This window comes from Elgaria multicarinata, chromosome 21, assembly GCF_023053635.1.
Source record: "Elgaria multicarinata webbii isolate HBS135686 ecotype San Diego chromosome 21, rElgMul1.1.pri, whole genome shotgun sequence".
Classification (NCBI taxonomy): domain Eukaryota; kingdom Metazoa; phylum Chordata; class Lepidosauria; order Squamata; family Anguidae; genus Elgaria; species Elgaria multicarinata.
Window position 1 is genome coordinate 8,725,439 of NC_086191.1, and position 20,183 is coordinate 8,745,621.

The window sequence follows — 20,183 nt, forward strand, 5'->3', positions numbered from 1 at the left end:
ATTTTTGAAAAGCAAGCTACGGCAAGGATGCCCCATGGCTTGTCATGTTGCGCAAACCCAGCCAGGGTGGGTTGTTAGTATGGTTAAAACGACCCACGGCTTGCATTTGAAAGATGTCGGACGGAGTGCAATGAGTCAATGAACCCACGGTGGCTTGCTCCGACGTGTGAACTAGCCCAGTGCATCCGGTGTGTTACAAAAAGACATAAGCAAAAGAGGCAGTTCTCCGTCCCAGAGAGCTTACAATCTATGCGTCGATTCGGAGCGGGCTAACAAGAGACGGACAGAAGCCAATGCAGTCACACATGCTTAAGCTTTGTTTCAGTGGATGATGGGGTCTTGGGGGTGGGGTGGGTTAAATCTAAGGTTTTGTGGTGGGTTTTGAAAGGGGGTTCTAGAGGGGGGGAGTCATACGATGTAAAGGGGTGTCCAAATCCATGAGTTGCGCATTCTCCCACATCTGAATTTTTAAAATCTAAAGTCCTTTCCATCCCATTTATGAAGAAACTGGGACCAACTCTCGACCCTCTATCCTGTGTGTGTATGCAGATGGGACCACATCCTAACGATGAACCATGCTGGCAAGGGCTTCTGGGAGTTGAAGTCCAAAATATCTCAAGACCTACCTTCTGCCCACCACTGTCCTAAAGTTTAGTTACTAACGGAAAGGGCTTTCATCCTTTCTGCTGCGTGTTGTGTTTTTTTTGCGTGTGTTGGCGGTGGTATTCCCCCCCCCCCCCCATTTCTGACTCCAGACCCACTCACCACTGGTACGTGGGCCCTGAGAGCTTTTCCTAAATTGAATTTCCCCCTCAGCCCTAAACGAAGCTCAACACGGATGGAAGAGAAAGACCCTCTTCCTTCCTCTCAGAGAAACGCCAAGGCCTGGGGACCCACTCAGTGAAGCCGAAGGAGAAAAAGCAAGTGACGACAAACGACTTGTGTAACTCCTTGCCACAAGATGTGTCGATGGTCACTAGGACTTCGGGCTACGTGTATGGCCCATCAGTCCTTATTTAAAATAAAAGAGTTCGCAAGAGCTTCCATATTACGGAAACACCGTCTCCGAGATGTAAAGAGGAGATGGTTAACATCTCCAAACTTTTTCAAGCAGACCAGGCAAGACTGAACTCAACATGACTGCAGTGCATAATGGGAGGAGGGGACACATTTGAGAGAGTAACCTGAACAGGAGGCAATTCTGCTGGCTTTTCCTTGTTCAGGACATGTTTAGGCAACACTGTCATTCCCGGCTGAGGTCGTTCCTCCGGCTTCAGGACTCTGCCATTTCATCTCAGATGGCTTCATCTTCCCAGGCTAGGTTTTTCCCTGTTCACAAGGATCAGGAAAACATGAGCTAAGAAGGGGAGGTTTCTGTCTATGACACATAGCTTTAATCAGCCCAATCCTGCCCACATGCGTGGTGTGGCAAGAGCAGAGATGGCTGCTAATTGCCGCCTTGCCGTTGGCTTGACGCCACATCTCCTCCTGCGCCTTCTCTGATTGGCCAGCAGGGAAGTGCATTCTGGGTGAGGAACGTCCCGCGACAGGTTAGACGGTGCTCTGCCAGCAGCTGCCTGACTGGACCAGGCTGGATGCCTGGGAAAGAGACAATACTTCAAATTGCCTTCACTTCGAGTGGGCGTTCTGACCTCGTGCGAAAGCGATAGGAGGCACAGTGGGTGGGTCGCATCAGGGTGCAGAAGGAAGCACTCCGGAAAGAGGCCGGGTTACATTCCCAGCAGCCACCGGGGCAGGGTGAGGGGTAGGGTAGATGCTACGCCAAACCCCCAAAATAGGAGACAGGATTGGATTCAAACTGAAGACAGGATTTGGTGCAAAATTTGAAACAAGACTTGTCTCCCATGATGCCTTAAGCCATAGCTAGACGGGGCGATCACTCCACACATGCACAATGTCAGGTGTCTAAATGACATTCATAAGGCGTCTATTGAACATTCATAAAAAGGCGTCTAATAAATAAAGCATCTATTAAACATTCATAATAAGGCGTCTAATAAAACAATTGTCCGGTACATATCCCGTTTCGAAGTATCTTCATCAGTTGGACGCTGTAAATAATACAAAAATACCTCTCTCAACATCGGTAACCAATCACTTGAGTTGTCATATACTACATCCAATACAAAAAACAATACAAAGAATCAGAATATATTGGCCTCACCAACTTGTTCATAAAGGGAGCCCTGGCTGTACATTTAGGGTGAAACCCTCCAACATTTTCTATGGAAGAACATAGTAAAACTTGTAGTTATAATTAGGGGTGTGATCCGCTCCGATTAGGAGCGTAGACAGACAGCAAAGCGGGGATCTGCTCCCAACTCAAAGTGGTCCCACACGATGCTTGTCTTTCGTTTCCGTGGTGACACCACCAATTGCCCGCCTGAGCTCTCTGGTGTTGCCACAGAAACAGGGGTGTGGGATGAGACTGGGGAGAGAGCCTCGGCCTGCTGCTGCTCCTCCTCCTCCTCAGCCCCCACATCCTGGAGGCCCACCGCCTCCTCCTCCCCCTCCCCCTCGTCTAGGTCCATCAGCGGGCTCGTGGGCTGAAAGGATAATGAAGGTGTTGGGGATACTCCTCCTCCTCTAATGCCACCTGCCTCTTGTAAAGGGGCACTTTTCCCATTCCCACCCTCAAAAAGAGAACGCCGGGCACAAGTTGCAGAAGAGAGTGGCTCTGCCTGCTGCTTGTCCTGCTTCTGTTTTGGAGCAGTCAGCCAAGGAGTTGCCCGTTTGATTTTCACAGGAGGAGAGGCAGCCTGCTTACTGGTGCCAGCCTGAGCCTTGCTGCTTTCAGCACGCCTGCTCCCTCTTTTAATGATGACTAATAAAATATTAATACTACTAATAATATGTATAAGGTACTACTAAGAATATGTATAAGAAGAATATAATATGTTTAAATGTAGGGAAATGGGACAAGGTGTGTATGCTGTATAAGAAGAATAAAATATTATACTACTAATAATATGTATGAGAATATACTAATATATATACTACTAAGAATATCTAAAAGAATATAATAATATGTTTAAGAATATTAAACATAACAGGGCATTATGGAACCAGCAGCATGAAGATGCATCTTCAGAGGCAGCACCAGTCGGTCTTGCTGGGGAAAGAGGCGGGCAAGGCGACTGGTTCCAGGGGAAAGCCGAAGGCTGCTGCTGCTACTGCTGCTGGCACTTCCACTCTCAGCTCTCCATCTCCCATCCCCGCAAGGGTTAGGCAGGCAACCCTGCCGGAAATGGGGTGGGGGAAGTATGGAACCACAAGATGGCGTTTTCCAACGCCCTCCCAGATCACCACGTCAATCGGTGAGATGGTGGCGTTGGACGACCAGCCATTCAGCCTCGTCGACAACGCAGGCTTCAAGAGGCTGATGGCGCTTGTGGTGCCATACTATAAGCTGCCGTGTCGCACCACCCTGAGCAGGCGGGTGGTGCCTTCCCTGTACCGTTCCTGCAGGGAGTTAGTGCTGGGTCGTCTGTGCCAGGCAGAGGCATGGATGGTGCACTTCACCTCGGACATTTGGTCCAGCGAGGGCGGAGTGCACGCTTACCTGTCCCTGACGGCACACTGGTGGGCAGCCGTGGGGCAGGAAGGATCCAGCACTACAGGGACTGGCAAGGAGGGCTACTGCTGGGCCCTCCTCCACACGCAAGTGATGGACCAGTCCCACACGGCAGCGGAGATTACGGAGGCCATGAACCGCATGGTGGATGGGTGGCTAGCTGGGCGGAAGGTCACCCGCGGTTACATGGTCACGGACGGGGGAGCCAACATGGTGAAGGCGGTGCGCGACGGCGGATTCGAGGGCGTCCGCTGCATCGCGCACGTCTTGAACCTGGTGGTGAGGGATGGCCTTGGGATGGGCAGCAGCAAGCCCAACCTCGGTCCCCTGTCCGGGATCCGTAACCTCCTGGAGAGCTGCAGAAAGGTGGCAGGCCATTTCCACCACAGCGTCAAGGGCAGTCGCTTGCTGCGGGAGAAGCAGGAGGAGTTGAATCTCCCGCAGCACAGGCTAGTGCAGGATGTGGTGACACGCTGGAACTCCACCTACCTGATGCTGGAGCGGATGGTGGAGCAACAGCGTGCCATCCACGACTTGTTCAGGGTCAGGGACATAGGCGTCCACCACATGGGCAAGCAGCAGTGGGACGCCATGTCCCAGCTGGTGGCGGTCCTCAAGCCGTTCCTGAACGCCACCGAGACCCTGAGCAAAAGCTCTGCCCTCCTCAGCCAGGTGATCCCTGTATGCAGGCATCTCCAGAAACAGATGGGCGACTTTCTGGAGTACAGGGATCCTGTCACTGGCAGGCGCTTCGAGCCCGAGGTCCGCGAAGCGGTGACTAGGCTGAGGGACGGCCTGACGCGGAGGCTGGAGCCCATCCAAACCGACAGGGTCCACATGTTGGCAGCCATGTGCGACCCTCATGTGAAGGATGGGCTTTGTGGGCCAAATAGCAGGCAGCACTGGGTGGAAACGCTGGTGGGCGAAGTGCGGGCGGCATGAGCCAAGAGGGTGGGGCAGAGTGAGGCAGAGGAGCAGGCCACCCCTCCCCGCAGCAGCAGCAGCAGCAGCAGCCTCACCTGCATCCCTCCCAGCAGCAGCACAGGCGAGGGGTATTGGGAAGAGGCTCTGCATGCCGTGGTTGGGCAGAGACCCTCCCCAGCCACCAGCCAGGATGACGCTGCAACCACCGTGCAGCGTTACCTGTCAGAGCCCATGGAGGACTGCTCCATGGACCCCCTGGCCTACTGGTCATCCCGCTTTCAGATTTGGCCGGACCTGGCGCGGGTGGCCATGGATCGACTCAGCTGCCCACCCACCAGTGTTCCAAGCGAGAGGGTGTTCTCTATGGCGGGCGACATAGTGACCCCTCACCGCTCTCGCTTGGAGCCGGACTTGGTGGAGCAGCTGGTCTTTCTGAAGGGCAATCTGCCCCTGCTGGGATACCCCACCCTCAAGCCCTCGTGGGAGTGACAGGCAGGCTCCCCTCCCTTTAATTCCACCCCTCCTTTGGTTGGCAGGCACACTACAGTTCAGGCAGGCTGGTTTTTTCTTTTTATTATTATTTTTATTATATTTTTCTTCTTCTTCTTCTTCTTCTTCTTCTTCTTCTTATTATTATTATTATTATTATTATTCAGTGGCTGTGTTACAGTTCACAACATCAACTCTGAATCATTACATTCGTCTCTGTAGGCACTAGGCAGAGTTTGTCACCGTGCGTGTGTGTGACTGACTGTGAGGGCAAAGCACTGCACTTGAGTTCATTTCATTTCTGTGGCGTCCGGTACAGCTTAGTCAACTCATCCGGATAGTTTTCCACCCAGTTCCAAAAGACTCCATGATTGACTGCACGTGTTTAGGTGAGGTGCAAGCAGGGGGCAAGGCAATGCCTGGCACCACCACCACTAGCCAGGCTGCCTCTCTCCAGCAGTCCACGGGTCGCCCTTTGGAGTGCCCTTGGCTGGGAGTGGAAGACGTACTCCCTGATCCAGAAGTATGGTTTTGAGAAGCAAGCTGTCACTTGAACTCATGAGCCTCTGTGCAAAAGCTGTCATTGTGTGTGTGGTTGTGAGTGTCACTGCAGCTGCCAGTCTCGCTGCGAAAATGAAACAGGCGAGTCCTCGCCTTTGAGAAGCAACCTTTCACTTGAACTCATGGAAGTCATTGACTTCAGCACAGCCACTACGTAGAGGCTGTGGTCCTCCAGGACCTGGGTGACTCGATCAGTGTGCTGATTTTGAGAAGCAACCTTTCACTGAAACTCATTCACTTCCCCAATTGAGGGTGAGGGAGGTTAAACTCCAGCAGTCCACGGGTCGCCCTTTGGAAAGCTCAGGGATCAAGTGGACTACTCAACCAGTCTGCTGATTTTGAGAGGCAACTTTTCACTTCAACTCATGGACTTCCCCAATTGAGGGAGGTACTCCAGCAGTCCACCGATCTCCCGTAGCACAGCCACTTAGTGCGTACGGACAGTTGAAGTTTCCTGAGAAGTGAGCTCTCACTTCGACTCATGACAGCCGTTGACTTCACCACAGCCACTCCTGTGGATGCTGTGGTCCTCCAGGATGTGGGTGAGGATTAGTCGCAGAAGCTGGTCCAGCTTCTCTCCCCGGTCTCGTCCCACCCCTCTTCCGCTGTAACCCTCTCTTTGAGAAGCAAGCTGTCACTGAAACTCATGGACTTCCCCTCAGAGAAAAAGCTAAGCTCCAGCAGTCGACCGATCTCCCGTAGCACAGCCACTACGTTTCCTGAGAAGTGAGCTCTCACTTCAACTCGTCTTGTAGTGCGCCCGCCGAGTTGAGCACAGCCACTACAGTGGAGGCGCCTGCCCGCCTGCCTGGGAGCCGTCCTTGTGAGGTAGCTGGATCTGCTGGGACTGACTCCCCCGCAGATCTATGGCTTACTTGTGCAAGGTACCAGCTTTTCTGGGCCCGCCAACCCATGCCTGCCTGCCTGCCTGTCTGCCCGCCTCCCCCGGGGTGCTGCTGTGGTGGGGCATCTGCCAGGACTGACTCCTCGCCTGCTCTGCCCGCCTCTCTGCCCGCCTGGTGCCTGGGAGATGAGCTTTGCGGTTCGTGCCCAGCACCCTCCGGCACGCTTGCTCCCAGTCGTCCTCCTCTGTGCCCCTCAAGGCGTAACTGCTGGCTTAGAAAGAAACAACCAGCCATCTTTGCCTCACTTTACGCCCGCTTATGGGTTGGTTTGCTATGCGTTAGTGCTCAAGCCATCCTTGCGGCACTACAATGCATGCTGCCTGCCTGCTTTCCCTCCCTTCTCCCCTTCCCGCCTTGCAGCGATGGTGTATGTGTCTTGCTTTGACTCAGGGGAGAAGTCCTTCCTGCGCTCACTTAGACTTTATCAAGTTCAATAATCCCTTTTTCAAATGTGCAAGAAGATCTCGTGGCATGTTGGGATTTCCTTGGAACTGGCCCCATTGAGCTGTCTGCAATTGCAACTTTAAATCCCTGACATACTGGAGTGCCCAATTTTCAAAAATTCCCCCAAAATCATGGGATGATGGGATTGCCTTGAAACTTGGTGTCCATGGGGACACATGGGTAAGCTATCATGGTGCCAACTTTGAGGTTTCTAACATGCAAATTGACGTAGTTGTAGAATGAGACAATTTGGGGTGAGTTAAAAAGTTTAAGCCGCGCCAAAAATCAGGGGATGATGGGATTGCCTTGAGTGTGGGCGTCCCTGTGGACACATGGATAAGCTGTCCTGGTGCCAAGTTTGAGGTTTCTAACATGCAAATTGACGGAGCTATCCCAAGGGGTCTGAATGGGGTGCCCGATTTTCAAAAATTCCCCAAAAATCAGGGGATGATGGGATTGGCTTGAAACTTGGCATCCATGTGGACACATGGATAAGCTATCATGGTGCCAACTTTGAGGTTTCTAACATGCAAATTGACGTAGTTGTAGAATGAGACAATTTGGGGTGAGTTAAGCCACGCCAAAAATCAGGGGATGATGGGACTGCCTTGAGTCTGGGCGTCCATGTGGACACATGGATAAGCTGCCCTGGTGCCAAGTTTGAGGTTTCTAACATGCAAATTGACGGAGCTATCCCAAGGGGTGTGAATGGGGTGCCCGATTTTCATAAATTCCCCAAAAATCAGGGGATGATAGGATTGCCTTGAAACTTGGCGTCCATGCGGACACATGGATAAGCTATCATGGTGCTGAGTTTGAGGTTTCTAACATGCAAATTGACGGAGCTATTGAAAGGGGTGTGATGGGTGGTGCGTTAGAGGTTAGAGCCACGCCAAAAAACAGGGGATGATGGGACTGCCTTGAGTCTGGGCGTCCATGTGGACACATGGATAAGCTGCCCTGGTGCCGAGTTTGAGGTTTCTAACATGCAAATTGACGGAGCTATCCCAAGGGGTCTGAATGGGGTGCCCGATTTTCAAAAATTCGCCAAAAATCAGGGGATGATGGGATTGCCTTGAAACTTGGCGTGCGTGTGTATACGCCCATGAGGTATCATGGTGCCAAATGTGAGGTTTCTAACTTGAACTGAAAAAAAGTTGTATACTTTTTTAGCTTTCAATGCAACCCTATGGGGAGGAAAAACGGAGCTCCGATCCGGATCCGGAGCTCGGAGCGGAGCGGAAGTGGGCGGAGCGGGGGCAGGGCGGAGCGGCCCGGTCCGAAAAATGGCGGATCTGCAAGTGAAGCGGAGCGGGGGGTCCGTGCACACCCCTAGTTATAATTCTAAAATACCCCAAAACCTAAATTGGTTATACAAAACTGTACAAAAAACCTATTAAGGCTTACCACCATACCATTTTCACATTTCAGACCGCCAGATAATGCCCTCAACTACTTGGAGAGGTTTCAAAAGCCTGTTCTTATAAGTTGTAGATAATGTGACTTAATTGGCTAATAAATCACCTCTATGGGAGGAAAGCTGTGAGATCTAAGCTGGCGTTAAGTCCAAGAGGATGAACACAATTAAGTCAATGAATCCACTCAGCTTCCTTTTGAAGAAACTCTTTGTTCAAATTACGATGGTTATACCGAAGGGGAAAGATCCTGTCAATAACTGAAAACTGAAAATCGTAATATTGATGTTGATGCTCAATGAAATGCTGTTTCCCCCACACACACAGGAGCCGAGGGGGGTGAGAAGAAGGCTGGGGACCCCTCGGAGCTGGAATGGGCCATCCAGACGCTGGTGAAGAACTATGAAAACTATGCCAGCAAGGCCTTACTTTCCAGGAAAGAGAATGGGATCAGCCAAAAGCATTTCCGGACCATGCTGAGCCACGAACTCAACCACATGTTGACGGTGAGGAGACCAGGGGTTGGGACGACAGAGGTACATAGAAAGCTCCCTTATTCAGACTCGAAACATTGGACCATTGAGGTCAGGATTGTCTCTACCTGAGGTGGGGAACCTGTAGCCTTTCCCACCATTTAGAGTCATAGAATAGTAGAGTTGGAAGGGGCCCATAAGGCCATCGAACCCAACACCCTGATCAATGCAGGAATCCACCTTAAAGCATCCCTGAAAGGTGGCTGTCCAGCTGCCTCTTGAAGGCCTCTAGTGTGGGAGAGCCCACGACCTAAGTCTTTGGTTCCATTGCCATACTGCTCTAACAGTCAGGACGTTTTTCCTGATGTCCAGCCGGAATCTGGCTTCCTGTCACTTGAGCCCGTTATTCCGGGTCCTGCACTCTAGGAGGATCGAGAAGAGATCCTGGCGCTCCTCTGTGCGACAACCTTTTAAGTATTTGAAGAGTGCTATCATGTCTCAAGTCCGCATGGGCAATAGTCAAGGATGACAGATGTTGAAGTCGAACAACATCTGAGGACCAGTACCTCACCACCGCTGGTCTGTCCTGGGAGGAAGGAGTCTTTTCCTACCTCTATCTGGAGACGACAGGGATCCAAGTTAGGGACCGCTTGCATGCAAAGCATCTATTTGGAGCTTCCTTATGTGGATGGCAGATGTGTGCAATAGCTGGGGTGCAATTGCCAACTCTTTGTTTCCTAGCTTCAGAAGCACCGACTGCTGCCCCCTCCCCACTCAATATCCAGAGTCCCCCACTCAAAATAATCAAGGACCACCTTTGAAACCTTTGGCTCCGCTTTTGAATAAAGCACCTTTCCATTTTTGCGAAACAGCCTTATTTATTTCACCGGCGGGGGCGGGGGGAATGACAAATTGAAAGCACCCACAATTGAGTCACGTGAAAGAGCTTTGTAAGGAGCATTGGCTTTTTGAACCAGTCCTAGAGCAAAGATAAGCCATAACGAATCAGCCAGTCTATAGCTATGACGCACAATAGACTATTGCACCAACGTGAAATAGACTATTCGACATTGTAAAATAGTCTGGAGGCAGCTATTGCCCCTTTATTTATTTATTATTTATTTATTTAAAACATTTGTATCCCGCCCTATATCACTAGGATCTCAGGGCAGCCCACAGATAAAATTATACAATATAAAACAATCAATATACACAGCTAAAAACAAATTGAACCATTAATCAAGCTAAAACCGAGCCAATGTGGCCTAGTGGCTAAAGTGTTGGACTGGGAGTCGGGAGATCCGGGTTCTAGTCCCCACTCGGCTATGGAAACCCACTGGGTGACTTTGGGCCAGTCACAGCCTCTCAGCCCAACCTACCTCACAGGGTTGTTGTTGTGAGGATAACATGGAGCAGAGGAGGATTATGTATGCCACCTTGGGTTCCTTAAGAGGAAAAAAGGCAGGATATAAATGCAATAAATAATAATATTAATAATAACAATAATAATAATAATAATAATAATAATAATAATAATAACCAGTATAGAATTTAAAAGCAGTAAAAATAGTTAAAACAGTTCAAACAATATGTGAGCTTGGTGAATTTCACCGTTAAAGGCTTTGTTAAAAACCTGCAGAGCTATCGCTGGAGAAAAATATTTTCTCCAGTGAAAAACGACTTATTTGCTTTGACAGGTAAGTGCCCTGTGTATGGCATTTTGGGGGTGGGCTGAGGTGGTGGGGCAGATGGGGAGAGATCTTAGATTTAATGATGTCCAAGCCTGCTTTGGACACCAGACTTAACCTCTCCTCCCACCTCCAGGAAACCGAGAACAAGAAAGCTGCTAACAAACTGATCCGTGATCTGGACAAGGATCGGGACAGAAAGATCAATTTCGACGAGTACTGGAGCTTGGTTAGCGATATCGTCCAGGGCATGATCCCACAGCAGTAAGAGAGGGTGAAGTTCACTGAACCAGAAGCCTGCGGGAGAAACAACCACCAGCAAAAGGCAGCCACTACCACCGAAGGTCCCCCCTGTAGCCCTCACGGCTCTCCCCAAATTCCGGGAACTTTTTTGCACATTTTGGCAGGGAGAGGGGAGTTTCCGCAATTTGCGCAAACTCCCGAGCGATTTGTGCAAGTCCTGCGAACTTGCGCAAATCCAGCCGAATATGTGCAAATCCAGCAGGGTTTGGGGAAATCCATCAGAATTTGCACGAACCCAGCCGAATATGTGCAAACAACTCAGAAATTTGCAAATCGCAGAACCTCCCCCCTCCAAATACACAAAATTCCCAGAAAATCCATGAACAGACCCGACTCAGTTCAGATCGAGTTGGGCACCACAGCAGGAACTGAAATTAAATCCAGGGGGCCAGGCCTAGGAAAACCCAACAAAGTCCATCCCTCAAACGGATTTCTCTGACATCTCTGTCCCCTGCCGGCTAGGCTGCACATGACACATCCCATCAATATGGAACACATCCCTTCACTGTGCCCACCGTGGCCTCTCAAAAATGCAAAAAAAATTGGCTTTAAACAAAATGGTGTCCGGAGCGGCCATTTTGAAGCTTTTTTTAAAGCCCTTTTGAATCATAGAAAGAATCATAGAAACGCAGAGTTGGAAGGGGCCTACAAGGCCATTGAGTCCAACTCCCTGCTCAATGCAGATTTTGATCGTTCTGTAGCTTTTACAGAGCACTAAAAGGGTCCAAATTAGGCTGAAAATAGCCTAATTTTGGCCTTTGGGGCATTCCTTAACCACTTCAGGTGCTGTGAGGAAGGAGATGCAACACTGGGAGGGGAGCTATGGAGAGAAAATGCTCCCCAAACCATCAGAAGTTGGCCACCCCTGCACTATATACAGGGCGACGGGTAGGGGATTTTCATGGTGTCATGGGGCACAGCAACTGTGAAACTGTGAATACAACAAAATATAAAGTCTGGTATCAGAGTCCTGTGAATGCCTCTGTCTTCTTTGTAACCCTTCTCAAACAAGCTTCCAGGCCTCATTGAGGCAAGGAGATGAAAACTGCTTTTCTGGAACAGAACAAAGGTTCATCTACGTTTGACTGGTTCCGAGTGAATCCCGGGGCGGATTCACTGCCCCACTGATACCGGAGCCACCAGACTCCACTTAATTGAGTGCCACTAATGTGGCGGAACACACAGGCATTCAAACCCAGACTTTTAAGAACTAAGCACTCTGGGCCTGGATGACCAATCCCTCAGTTTTGTTTTCTACCACGTTTTTTCTGCCCATTTATGAAGAAACCTATGGACATTTTTTTTAAAAAATGAACAGAATTCTGAGCCATCCCTGGCCATGGGGGTGTTCTTTCGAAAGGGAATGCTGTTTGAAAGAGCAGGAGGCCTTTGGGCCACAGAGGACAGTGGGGCAAAAGGAACAGAAGTCATAGACTGGGAGGGAACAGGACATAAGGGCAGGAAGACATTAGTTGCGGTGAGATGGAGAAAGCTTAAAAAAATTAAAACGGGCAGTGATGGAGTTGAAGATAAGAAGCTCAGCGTAAGGCTGTAAGATAGTTATTTGCATCAAACCCAGCTGTTGCAATTCATAGATATGAAATACAAACATGAAACTCATCAGATGAACTTGCCCAATGAAAAATGGTAACAAATTAGGATAACCAGAAGAGCCAGACCAGACCAAGGTGTCACCTAAACTGCATTCTACTCACACGGTGACCAAGCAGATGCCCACGGGAAACCTTCAAGCAGGACATGAGTGCGAGAGCGCCCTCCCGCCCATGTTCCCCAGCAGCTGGTGTACATAGGCACATTGCCTCTGGTCCTGGAGGTAGCATAGAGCCATCAGGACTAGTAGCCATTGATAGACTTCTCCTCCAGGAATTTGTCTAGAGCCATCCAAACTGGTGGACATCTCTACATCTTGTGGAAGCGAGTTCCATAATTTCACTGTGTGAAGAAGGCCTTCCTTTTATCTGTCCTGAATCTCCCACCAATCAGCCTTGTGGAATGACCCCGGGAGTCTAGCATTGCAAGATCGGGAGAAATTTAAACTCCAAACATGAAAAGCAGCTTAGCTTAATCGCAGCTGTTTTAAAATTTCGCACGCTTGTCTGCCGCGAGGTGGCTTTGATCCGCGAAGACAAAGGACACACAGAAATTGGAATAAGAATACGCTTGAGAGAGAGAGAGAGAGAGAGCGCGCAATCGTGGAGTGGTTAACTCTTTCCGCAAACCTCCGTAAAACGACGAGAAAAACTTCTAGTGGAAGCAATCGCAAATCAGAGCGTTGAAATGCAGACGAGTTAAAATGTCTTGCAAACAAGCGGGACTACTGTTTTGGTCAGAATTGCAGATTTGTACTTAAGAAATGTTGCATATATATAAGATCCATGTCCTTAATCTGTTGTTCTACAATAGATTTTGCCACAGGATAATCTCGTGTATAGAGAAAATCCATAGATAAACCTAATGAGCACAGTTTGACCGTGAAGCCTTTGGACCGTGAGCTTGTAAAAACATCCTTTTGCAGCACATCAAGACAGCTTTGGGATAGATCAGCATTTATATTTTTAATTTCTGTATATTTGTATTTATAGGTCTTAAATGTAGGTCTTTAAATCTTGTAATGCCGCCTTGAGGCCCAGCACTGGGCAAAAGGTGGGATATAAACAAACATAGCATAGCATAGCATAGCATAGCATAGCATAGCATAGCATGCATATATATATATCATAGAATAGTAGAGCTGGAAGGGGCCTATAAGGCCATCTAGTCCAACCCCCTGCTCAATGCAGGAATCCACCCTAAAGCATCCCTGACAGATGCTTGTCCAGCTGCCTCTTGAAGGCCTCTAGTGTGGGAGAGCCCACAACCTCCCAAGGTCACTGGTTCCATTGTCGTACTGCTCTAACAGTCAGGACGTTTTTCCTGATGTCCAGCCGGAATCTGGCTTCCTGTAACTTGAGCCCATGATTCCGTGTCCTGCACTCTGGGAGGATCGAGAAGAGATCCTGGCCCTCCTCCGTGTGACAACCTTTCAAGTATTTGAAGAGTGCTCTCATGTCTCCCCTCAGTCTTCTCTTCTCTAGGCTAAATGTGCCCAGTTTTTTCAGTCTCTTCTCATAAGGCTTTGTTTATATGAAATAAACAACATTGGTGGAAGTGCATGTTATTGACTGTCTAACTTTTGTTAATAACTGCGCTCCTGAAAGAGCTCTTTCTCTGTTTGTGTGTGTCCATGTATGTAGTTCTGCATTCTAACCCCCAGGGGGGAGCAGAGAGATTTGCCGCCATCTTGGCGCCTCCCGGGTCCCCCATAACCCCCCCAACTCCAGCAGTGAACGATGGCAACCACCAGGTGGCAGCACAAGGCAGCGGATGGCAAGAACAGGACACGGGGGTGATCACACCCATTCTGAAATGGCTTCCGCAGCCTTCGGAAAACTCTTAAAATGAGAGCCGGCGGGGTCCGGCCGGCCAGGAAATGTTCATTTCTTCCAACCCAGTTGTCCAATCTTAAGAGAAGTGTGTGTATTCATTGCTGTAACTCCATGGGATGGGGGAGAGAGGGATAAGCCCCACATCTTTAGATGGTGAGTGCCAGGAGCCCTCCATCCAGGAGCCCACAGGGTGAGTCACCCACCAGGCATCCTACACTTATTATTATTATTATTATTATTATTATTATTATTATTAATTACCCGCCTCGATCCAGAGGGAGAGGCAGGGAATAAATAATAATAACAACCCCAAACACAATATAATACATAAAATTAGTTAAAAGAGCCTATAAAACCAATACAATACAATATTAAAATAACTATCACCGCCTCTTCAAAGTCTTAGGTTTAAAATTCATCTGGGTAGGCCTGCCGGGCTGAGCTGAGCCACTGGCCTGCATTGCTCTCCACCAAGTCAGGGAGGAAGGGGGGGGGGGAAATCAAGCGAGCCTGGACCGCACAGGGAAAGCTGAAATTCCCTCCTGTGTAGGGTGTTGCTGCGGGGCTCCAGACCTGATTCTTTCTCAGGCGCCCGGATCTACTCCTCAAAGCCCTAAGTGTCCTTTAGCGCTGAAGGAAGCTTTTCTCCCCTCTCAAATTAAATACAATTTTTCAAGGGGGGTGGGTTTGCAGCTACGGGGTGAGGGAAGGGTTAAATCTCCCCTTCCCGTGTTCTCCAACGCCCTCCTCTGCCAAATCATCGCCTGCACTGCAGTTCAGCTTAGACAAATCCATTACGTTGGATCCAATAGGATTTTTCTTCCCCTCCACTTAATTGCTATGGGGGGGGAGAGTGGATTTCCAGGGAGATCCAGGGTTAACCCTCCCCTGCCTGCATGGTGCGCCCCCCTGCAAATCCCCCCCCTCCAGACGTCAATGAAACTTAGGGGGAAAAGGCTTCCATGAACGCCCATGGAAAGGTTGGGAACTGAATATATTAACTGCCCCTCTTACTCTACTCATATATCTGGTCTCCCCCCACCATGAAAATGGGACCAAGCCAAGCTGGTCAAGCCCAATGCCAAATGGCTCCACCCTCCCCATTTCTTCAATTTCGGAACACTAGAAGGTTTTTATTTCTATTCCATTTGCGACCCGTTTCCTGCTTAGATGTGTCTTTTATGGCACGCAGGATTTAACCTCGTTCCCATCGAACAATGGGTCCGACCCAGGAAGGTGTTTCCTCTGGATTTTGGGGGATCCCCAGATTTAGGGGATCCCCCCTCTCTCTGCCCCACAGCTCACCCCGTTCAGCAAGGCCCATGATCCTCCCTGTAACATTTTCAAGGGAGCGGACGGGGTGGGGGAGGTCCGCTTCGGCCAGCCGAATCGCATCCACCTAAATCTGGCTCAGACCTGATCCATTTCCATGTACAGATCAGTAAATCTGTGTTTATTCTTGCGATTTATAAGCAGATCTTTTTAAAAACAGCAGCACACAAACCACAAACTTGCTTCCTCGAAGCGCCTGGGAACTGCTTAAATATTAAGACGGAAAAAAATGCACCAACACAGATCGAACTAAACAGGGCGCTGCCTTTGCATGAAACGGCATTCCATAAATAGTGTTTTTTAGGGATGAGGAACCATTAATGCTGCTTGTTTCAGTTCGAGGACGGACAGTTGGCTGGAGAGAACTGAGCCGGGTGCTGCCACCCCCCCGAAACCCAATACCCTAGATCAGGGATCCCCAACTTTGTTGAACCCCTGGGCATATTTGGGAATTTGCAAAAGTGCTGTGGGCACCACCACAAAATGGAGGGTGGGATTAGTCTAGGGAGGGACGACAGTGGGAAATCCGTTCCGTTGAAGCCCAAAGGATTTCTGCAGCATTTCCAGTCCACTAAGCGGGGTGAGGGTGGTGGGTGGTGGACCGCTTTGGGGTGGGGTGTGTAAAGGCCAGCCAAGATGGCCACAGTCTTGCTCAGACTTGTTCAGGCTCCCTAACGGAGAGGGAGGGGGGAGTCTATGAGAACAGCTCTCAAGGTCCATCTCTGAGAAAACATCTGGTTGAGCTGAACAATGTCTCTCCCCATCCCCTCACCCCATAACAACACCTGGGAAGTTATCAGCCTGGTTCAAGGTCGTGCTAACTGGGTGCTGACTCGCTTCAGCTGTGGGAAAAAATGACCCGGTGGGGAGGGTCCCCTTCGCAAGGAAGGGGGGAGCCGAAGGCCTGAGTGGGGCTTGGGATTGGTTGGAATGGCTCATGGTACTGCCAGGCCCAAAGAGGAATAAAGGAGTGGGCAACCAGGGGCCAACCAACTATAATAATAATAATAATAATAATAATAATAATAATAATAATAATAATAATAATAATTTATTTCTTAGCCGCCTCTCCACTTGGATCAAGGCAGGGAACAACAGTGAATATAAAACACATAAAAACTGATTAAAAACGTAGTATACATGATTAAAACATCTTTAAAACATTCTTCCCTGGAACTACACGCGTGTGGAACAGGAGATCCCTGGCGAGATGGGTTACGGCTCAGTTTTAGATAGTTTTTTTTGTGTGTGTTTTAAGTGTCTGGACTCTCCAGGGAGGACTAGTCACCTTTGTGGCGTGATTTATGGTGGGCCAACGTTTTAAGGGGTCGATTGCTGCTAAACCAACCTCAATCTTCTTCCTTCACCCCCACCCCTTCTCTGTTCCCTTTACATTCCCTTGCTTGTGCTGTTGACTGGGGCCTTTATGTGTTAGAATTAGTGTGTGTAATAAAATTGATTCAGTCCTTAGTCTGTGGTGTGTGTAGTTGTTCTCCAAAGGGCTGGCTAATACTGTCTTGGTACAGGGTTAGGGAGGTGAGGATATGGGTTACCAGGGGATTGGTCCAGCGCCTACCTTGCAGGGTGGACCCCAGGCTACCTTCAAAGGGTGTGGGGGTCAGTTTCTAGGACCAAATTGCCCACTTAGCAACCTGATCCTCAGGGTGTCAAGTGTCAGACATTTGGGGTACCCCACATCCCTTGCACACTTGCCTGAGTCTCAAACGAGTGCTTTTAACCCAGATCTAGAACACACACCCCTTTTCCCGGTTCCCACTTGCACTTCCCAAGCGAACGAAATTGACACGTTGTTTGACAAGTATGGAATAGGGCTGGGCTGAGTCCTAAAGGGAGCATTGTGTGGAGAGGATGAAACTGACAAAGACATTGACAAGGGGGGGGGGAAATAACCTCTGTGGGGCTGCACAGCGGGCAGGCGGACCTACGATTGTGTGCACTTGCACAAGTTCGCCAATAAAAAAAGGGTTCTCTTTTCAATCGCAATGCACATTTGCGCACATTTCCCGATGATTTTTTTTAAAATGCACAAATTACAATTTGCACAAATGGCGGAACCTGTTGGAGGATGTGCAAAGTGCAGCTATTCCAAAAACAAATGGAAAACAGGGGCGGATGGGGGCGGTGGGGACAGAACAAAATCTGGAGGGCCTGGCTGGAAAAATCCATCGGGTTTTCACCCCACAAATGGAATTCTCATCCATCTTGAGGTTAGTCACATAACGGCCACCTTCAGGGGACTGGTTGGTCAAATTTATTGATTAATTGATTGATTACATTTTTATACCGCCCCATAGCCGAAGCTCTCTGGGGGGTTGTGAGCTAAAAGAGATAGGGGAGAGAATTTAAGGACGTAATAAAAGCCCTGCCAAATCAGACCACGGGTCCATCTAGTCCAGCATTCTGTTCAGCATTCATTGGCCAACCAGCTGCCCAAGAGAAACCGACAAGCAAGGCAGGAATGCAACGACACCCTCCTACCACATATTCGCCAGCAACTGGCATACATAGGCCTACTGCCTCTGATACTGGAGGTGCACAGAGCCGATAATGAGGCTAGTCCCTGGGAGAGAAAAAAAGCCAGGCTTAGAGGAAGAAAACGGGCAAGGCTAGAAAGAGACTGTTCTAGCATTTATTTATTTATTTGGAAGGGGGCACGGAGGGGAGAGCCGTTGGGGGTCCTTGTGGGTGTCGCATTGGGGGGCCCTGCCCTAGGAAGTCCCTTGAATTGCCTGCCCCCCTAACGACAGCCTGGTTGAATGCATCCGAGATTTAACTTGGATGGGATTGGAACCCCCACACTGACTTTTAGTGAACTCACACTAACGAACCATTATCCCCCTTCTAGTTCCGATGTGCACGTAGCCAAAACGGTATCACCCACACACATGCGGGGAGGGGGGACCCCATGTTTTGCAGAAGTATGAAAAATTATTCAGGGGAAAGGTTTCTTATGGGGGGGCACTGGTTGACAGTTTGAGGGTGGGAAAACAGGAAGGGAGGAAAGGAACAGATATTTATCATTATAGCCAAATGGAGTTTCTGGGCTAGGAGAAATTTCATTGTTTCTCCCCGGGCACCTAGAATTGAGAGATAGATTCAGTTCTTCTTCACAGGCGACCGGTCAGTGAACAAGGGAGGCCGGAATTCAAATATGCTAAGCAAACGGGAAAGGCAGAGAGATTTCGAGAGTAAAGCACAGGGGGAGGCAGCACAAAGAGGCACGTGTGCGCAAGGGCGCATAGCTAAATGAATGGATAGTTGTGCATTGTGCGCGTGTCGCTTCACGGACTGAAGTTTGGGCATGCAAGCTAGAGGCACATGATCGGGTGGGGGCGGCGGGAAAAGCACACACAGAGGACAAACGCGTAGAAATAAAAATGCAGATTCTGGTGGCCAGAAGTCAAACGGACGGAGGGCACGTTCTTTCTCCTGGCCCGAAGTTAATTTGACCTGCAAAAACGTCACTGTTCGCCATGCGTTTGCGTGGGTGTGTGCCTCGTTTCGAACTTGGGAATCCGCTCCCAAGCACAACCAAGGGACGCGCTGTGCACGACTAGGCGGAAGAGCAACAGGTGAAGCCTGTCTCTCTCCTTCCCTCCCTCCGGAGACTACAAGTCAGGGTCAACGATGAACTTAATTGGCAGCAGGATGTAGGCCAAGCAAAAAATAAGTAAATCTGTACATTAAGGGTGTTGGATTTCTGTACATCAGAAGCTTCTTCAAAAGAGAATTCGATTCTTGACTGGACGAGGTTTGACTCATTCATTCATTCCCCTGCTGATTGTCGTTCACTTATGGAACTCCCTGCTACTAGATGCAGTGGCTACCACTGACCCAGGTGGCTTTAAAAGAGGCAAATGCAAGGAGAAAAGGCCTATTGATTATTCTCAGCCACTACTGTGAAATGAGACATTCTCATACACTCGACAGAAAACTATCACTTCCTTGACACACTTTGAAGGTCCACAGGGCCACCTGCTTGGGCCACCATGGGAGACAGGACTGTGGACCAGATGGGCCATTGGTGTGATCTTATATCAATAATATAATATTGATATAATAATAATAATAATAATAATAATAATAATAATAATAATAAAAATAATAATGGTATAATAGAATAATATTGGTGCCTACTTATATCAATGGCCTTGCGGCAGCTAGGAATTGAACTTCCAGGTTCAAACACAGTCTACCTTTAAAGAGGAGGCACGCTAACCCTCCCCGAAAAAGATACCGGCTGGGAAAACTCACCGCCCAAACTAAGACAGCACTGTCTGGAAAATAATCTGTCCTTTTTTGTCTAGCGAGAGCTGGGAAATGACTAGAAAAACTCCCTCTCCCCGCCCTCTCCAGCTACCAATAGGACCTTTCCGAATGAGGCTTGTTCTGTTTTCGGTTTGGCTGGGCAAGAAATCAGTCTGGGATTTCTGGATCCAAACAGGATTTCCGCCCCCCCCCCCTCCTTTGCTTCTTCTTTCCCACCTATTCCTAGCTGGGCCTGCCTGCCTGCCTTTCTTTCTAGCAGGCCTCCAGGCCTGAGGCAGCTGGGATGGGCACTCTGAGATCATATGGTGTTGTGTGTCT

The 20,183-nt window shown here is 49.3% G+C and overlaps 2 protein-coding genes across 2 annotated transcripts in view; both read left to right on the forward strand.

Annotated features, from left to right (window-relative positions):
* LOC134412125 (protein S100-A13-like) overlaps positions 1–20,183 on the forward strand; it is a 344,998-nt gene that overhangs the window by 67,508 nt on the left and 257,307 nt on the right. The window lies entirely within an intron of this gene.
* LOC134412349 (protein S100-A16-like) lies at positions 569–11,270 on the forward strand. The gene is made up of 3 exons (XM_063146253.1): positions 569–581; positions 8,661–8,839; positions 10,631–11,270. Exons 1-3 carry the CDS (start codon positions 569–571, stop codon positions 10,760–10,762), a joined length of 324 nt encoding a protein of 107 aa, XP_063002323.1. The 3' UTR covers positions 10,763–11,270.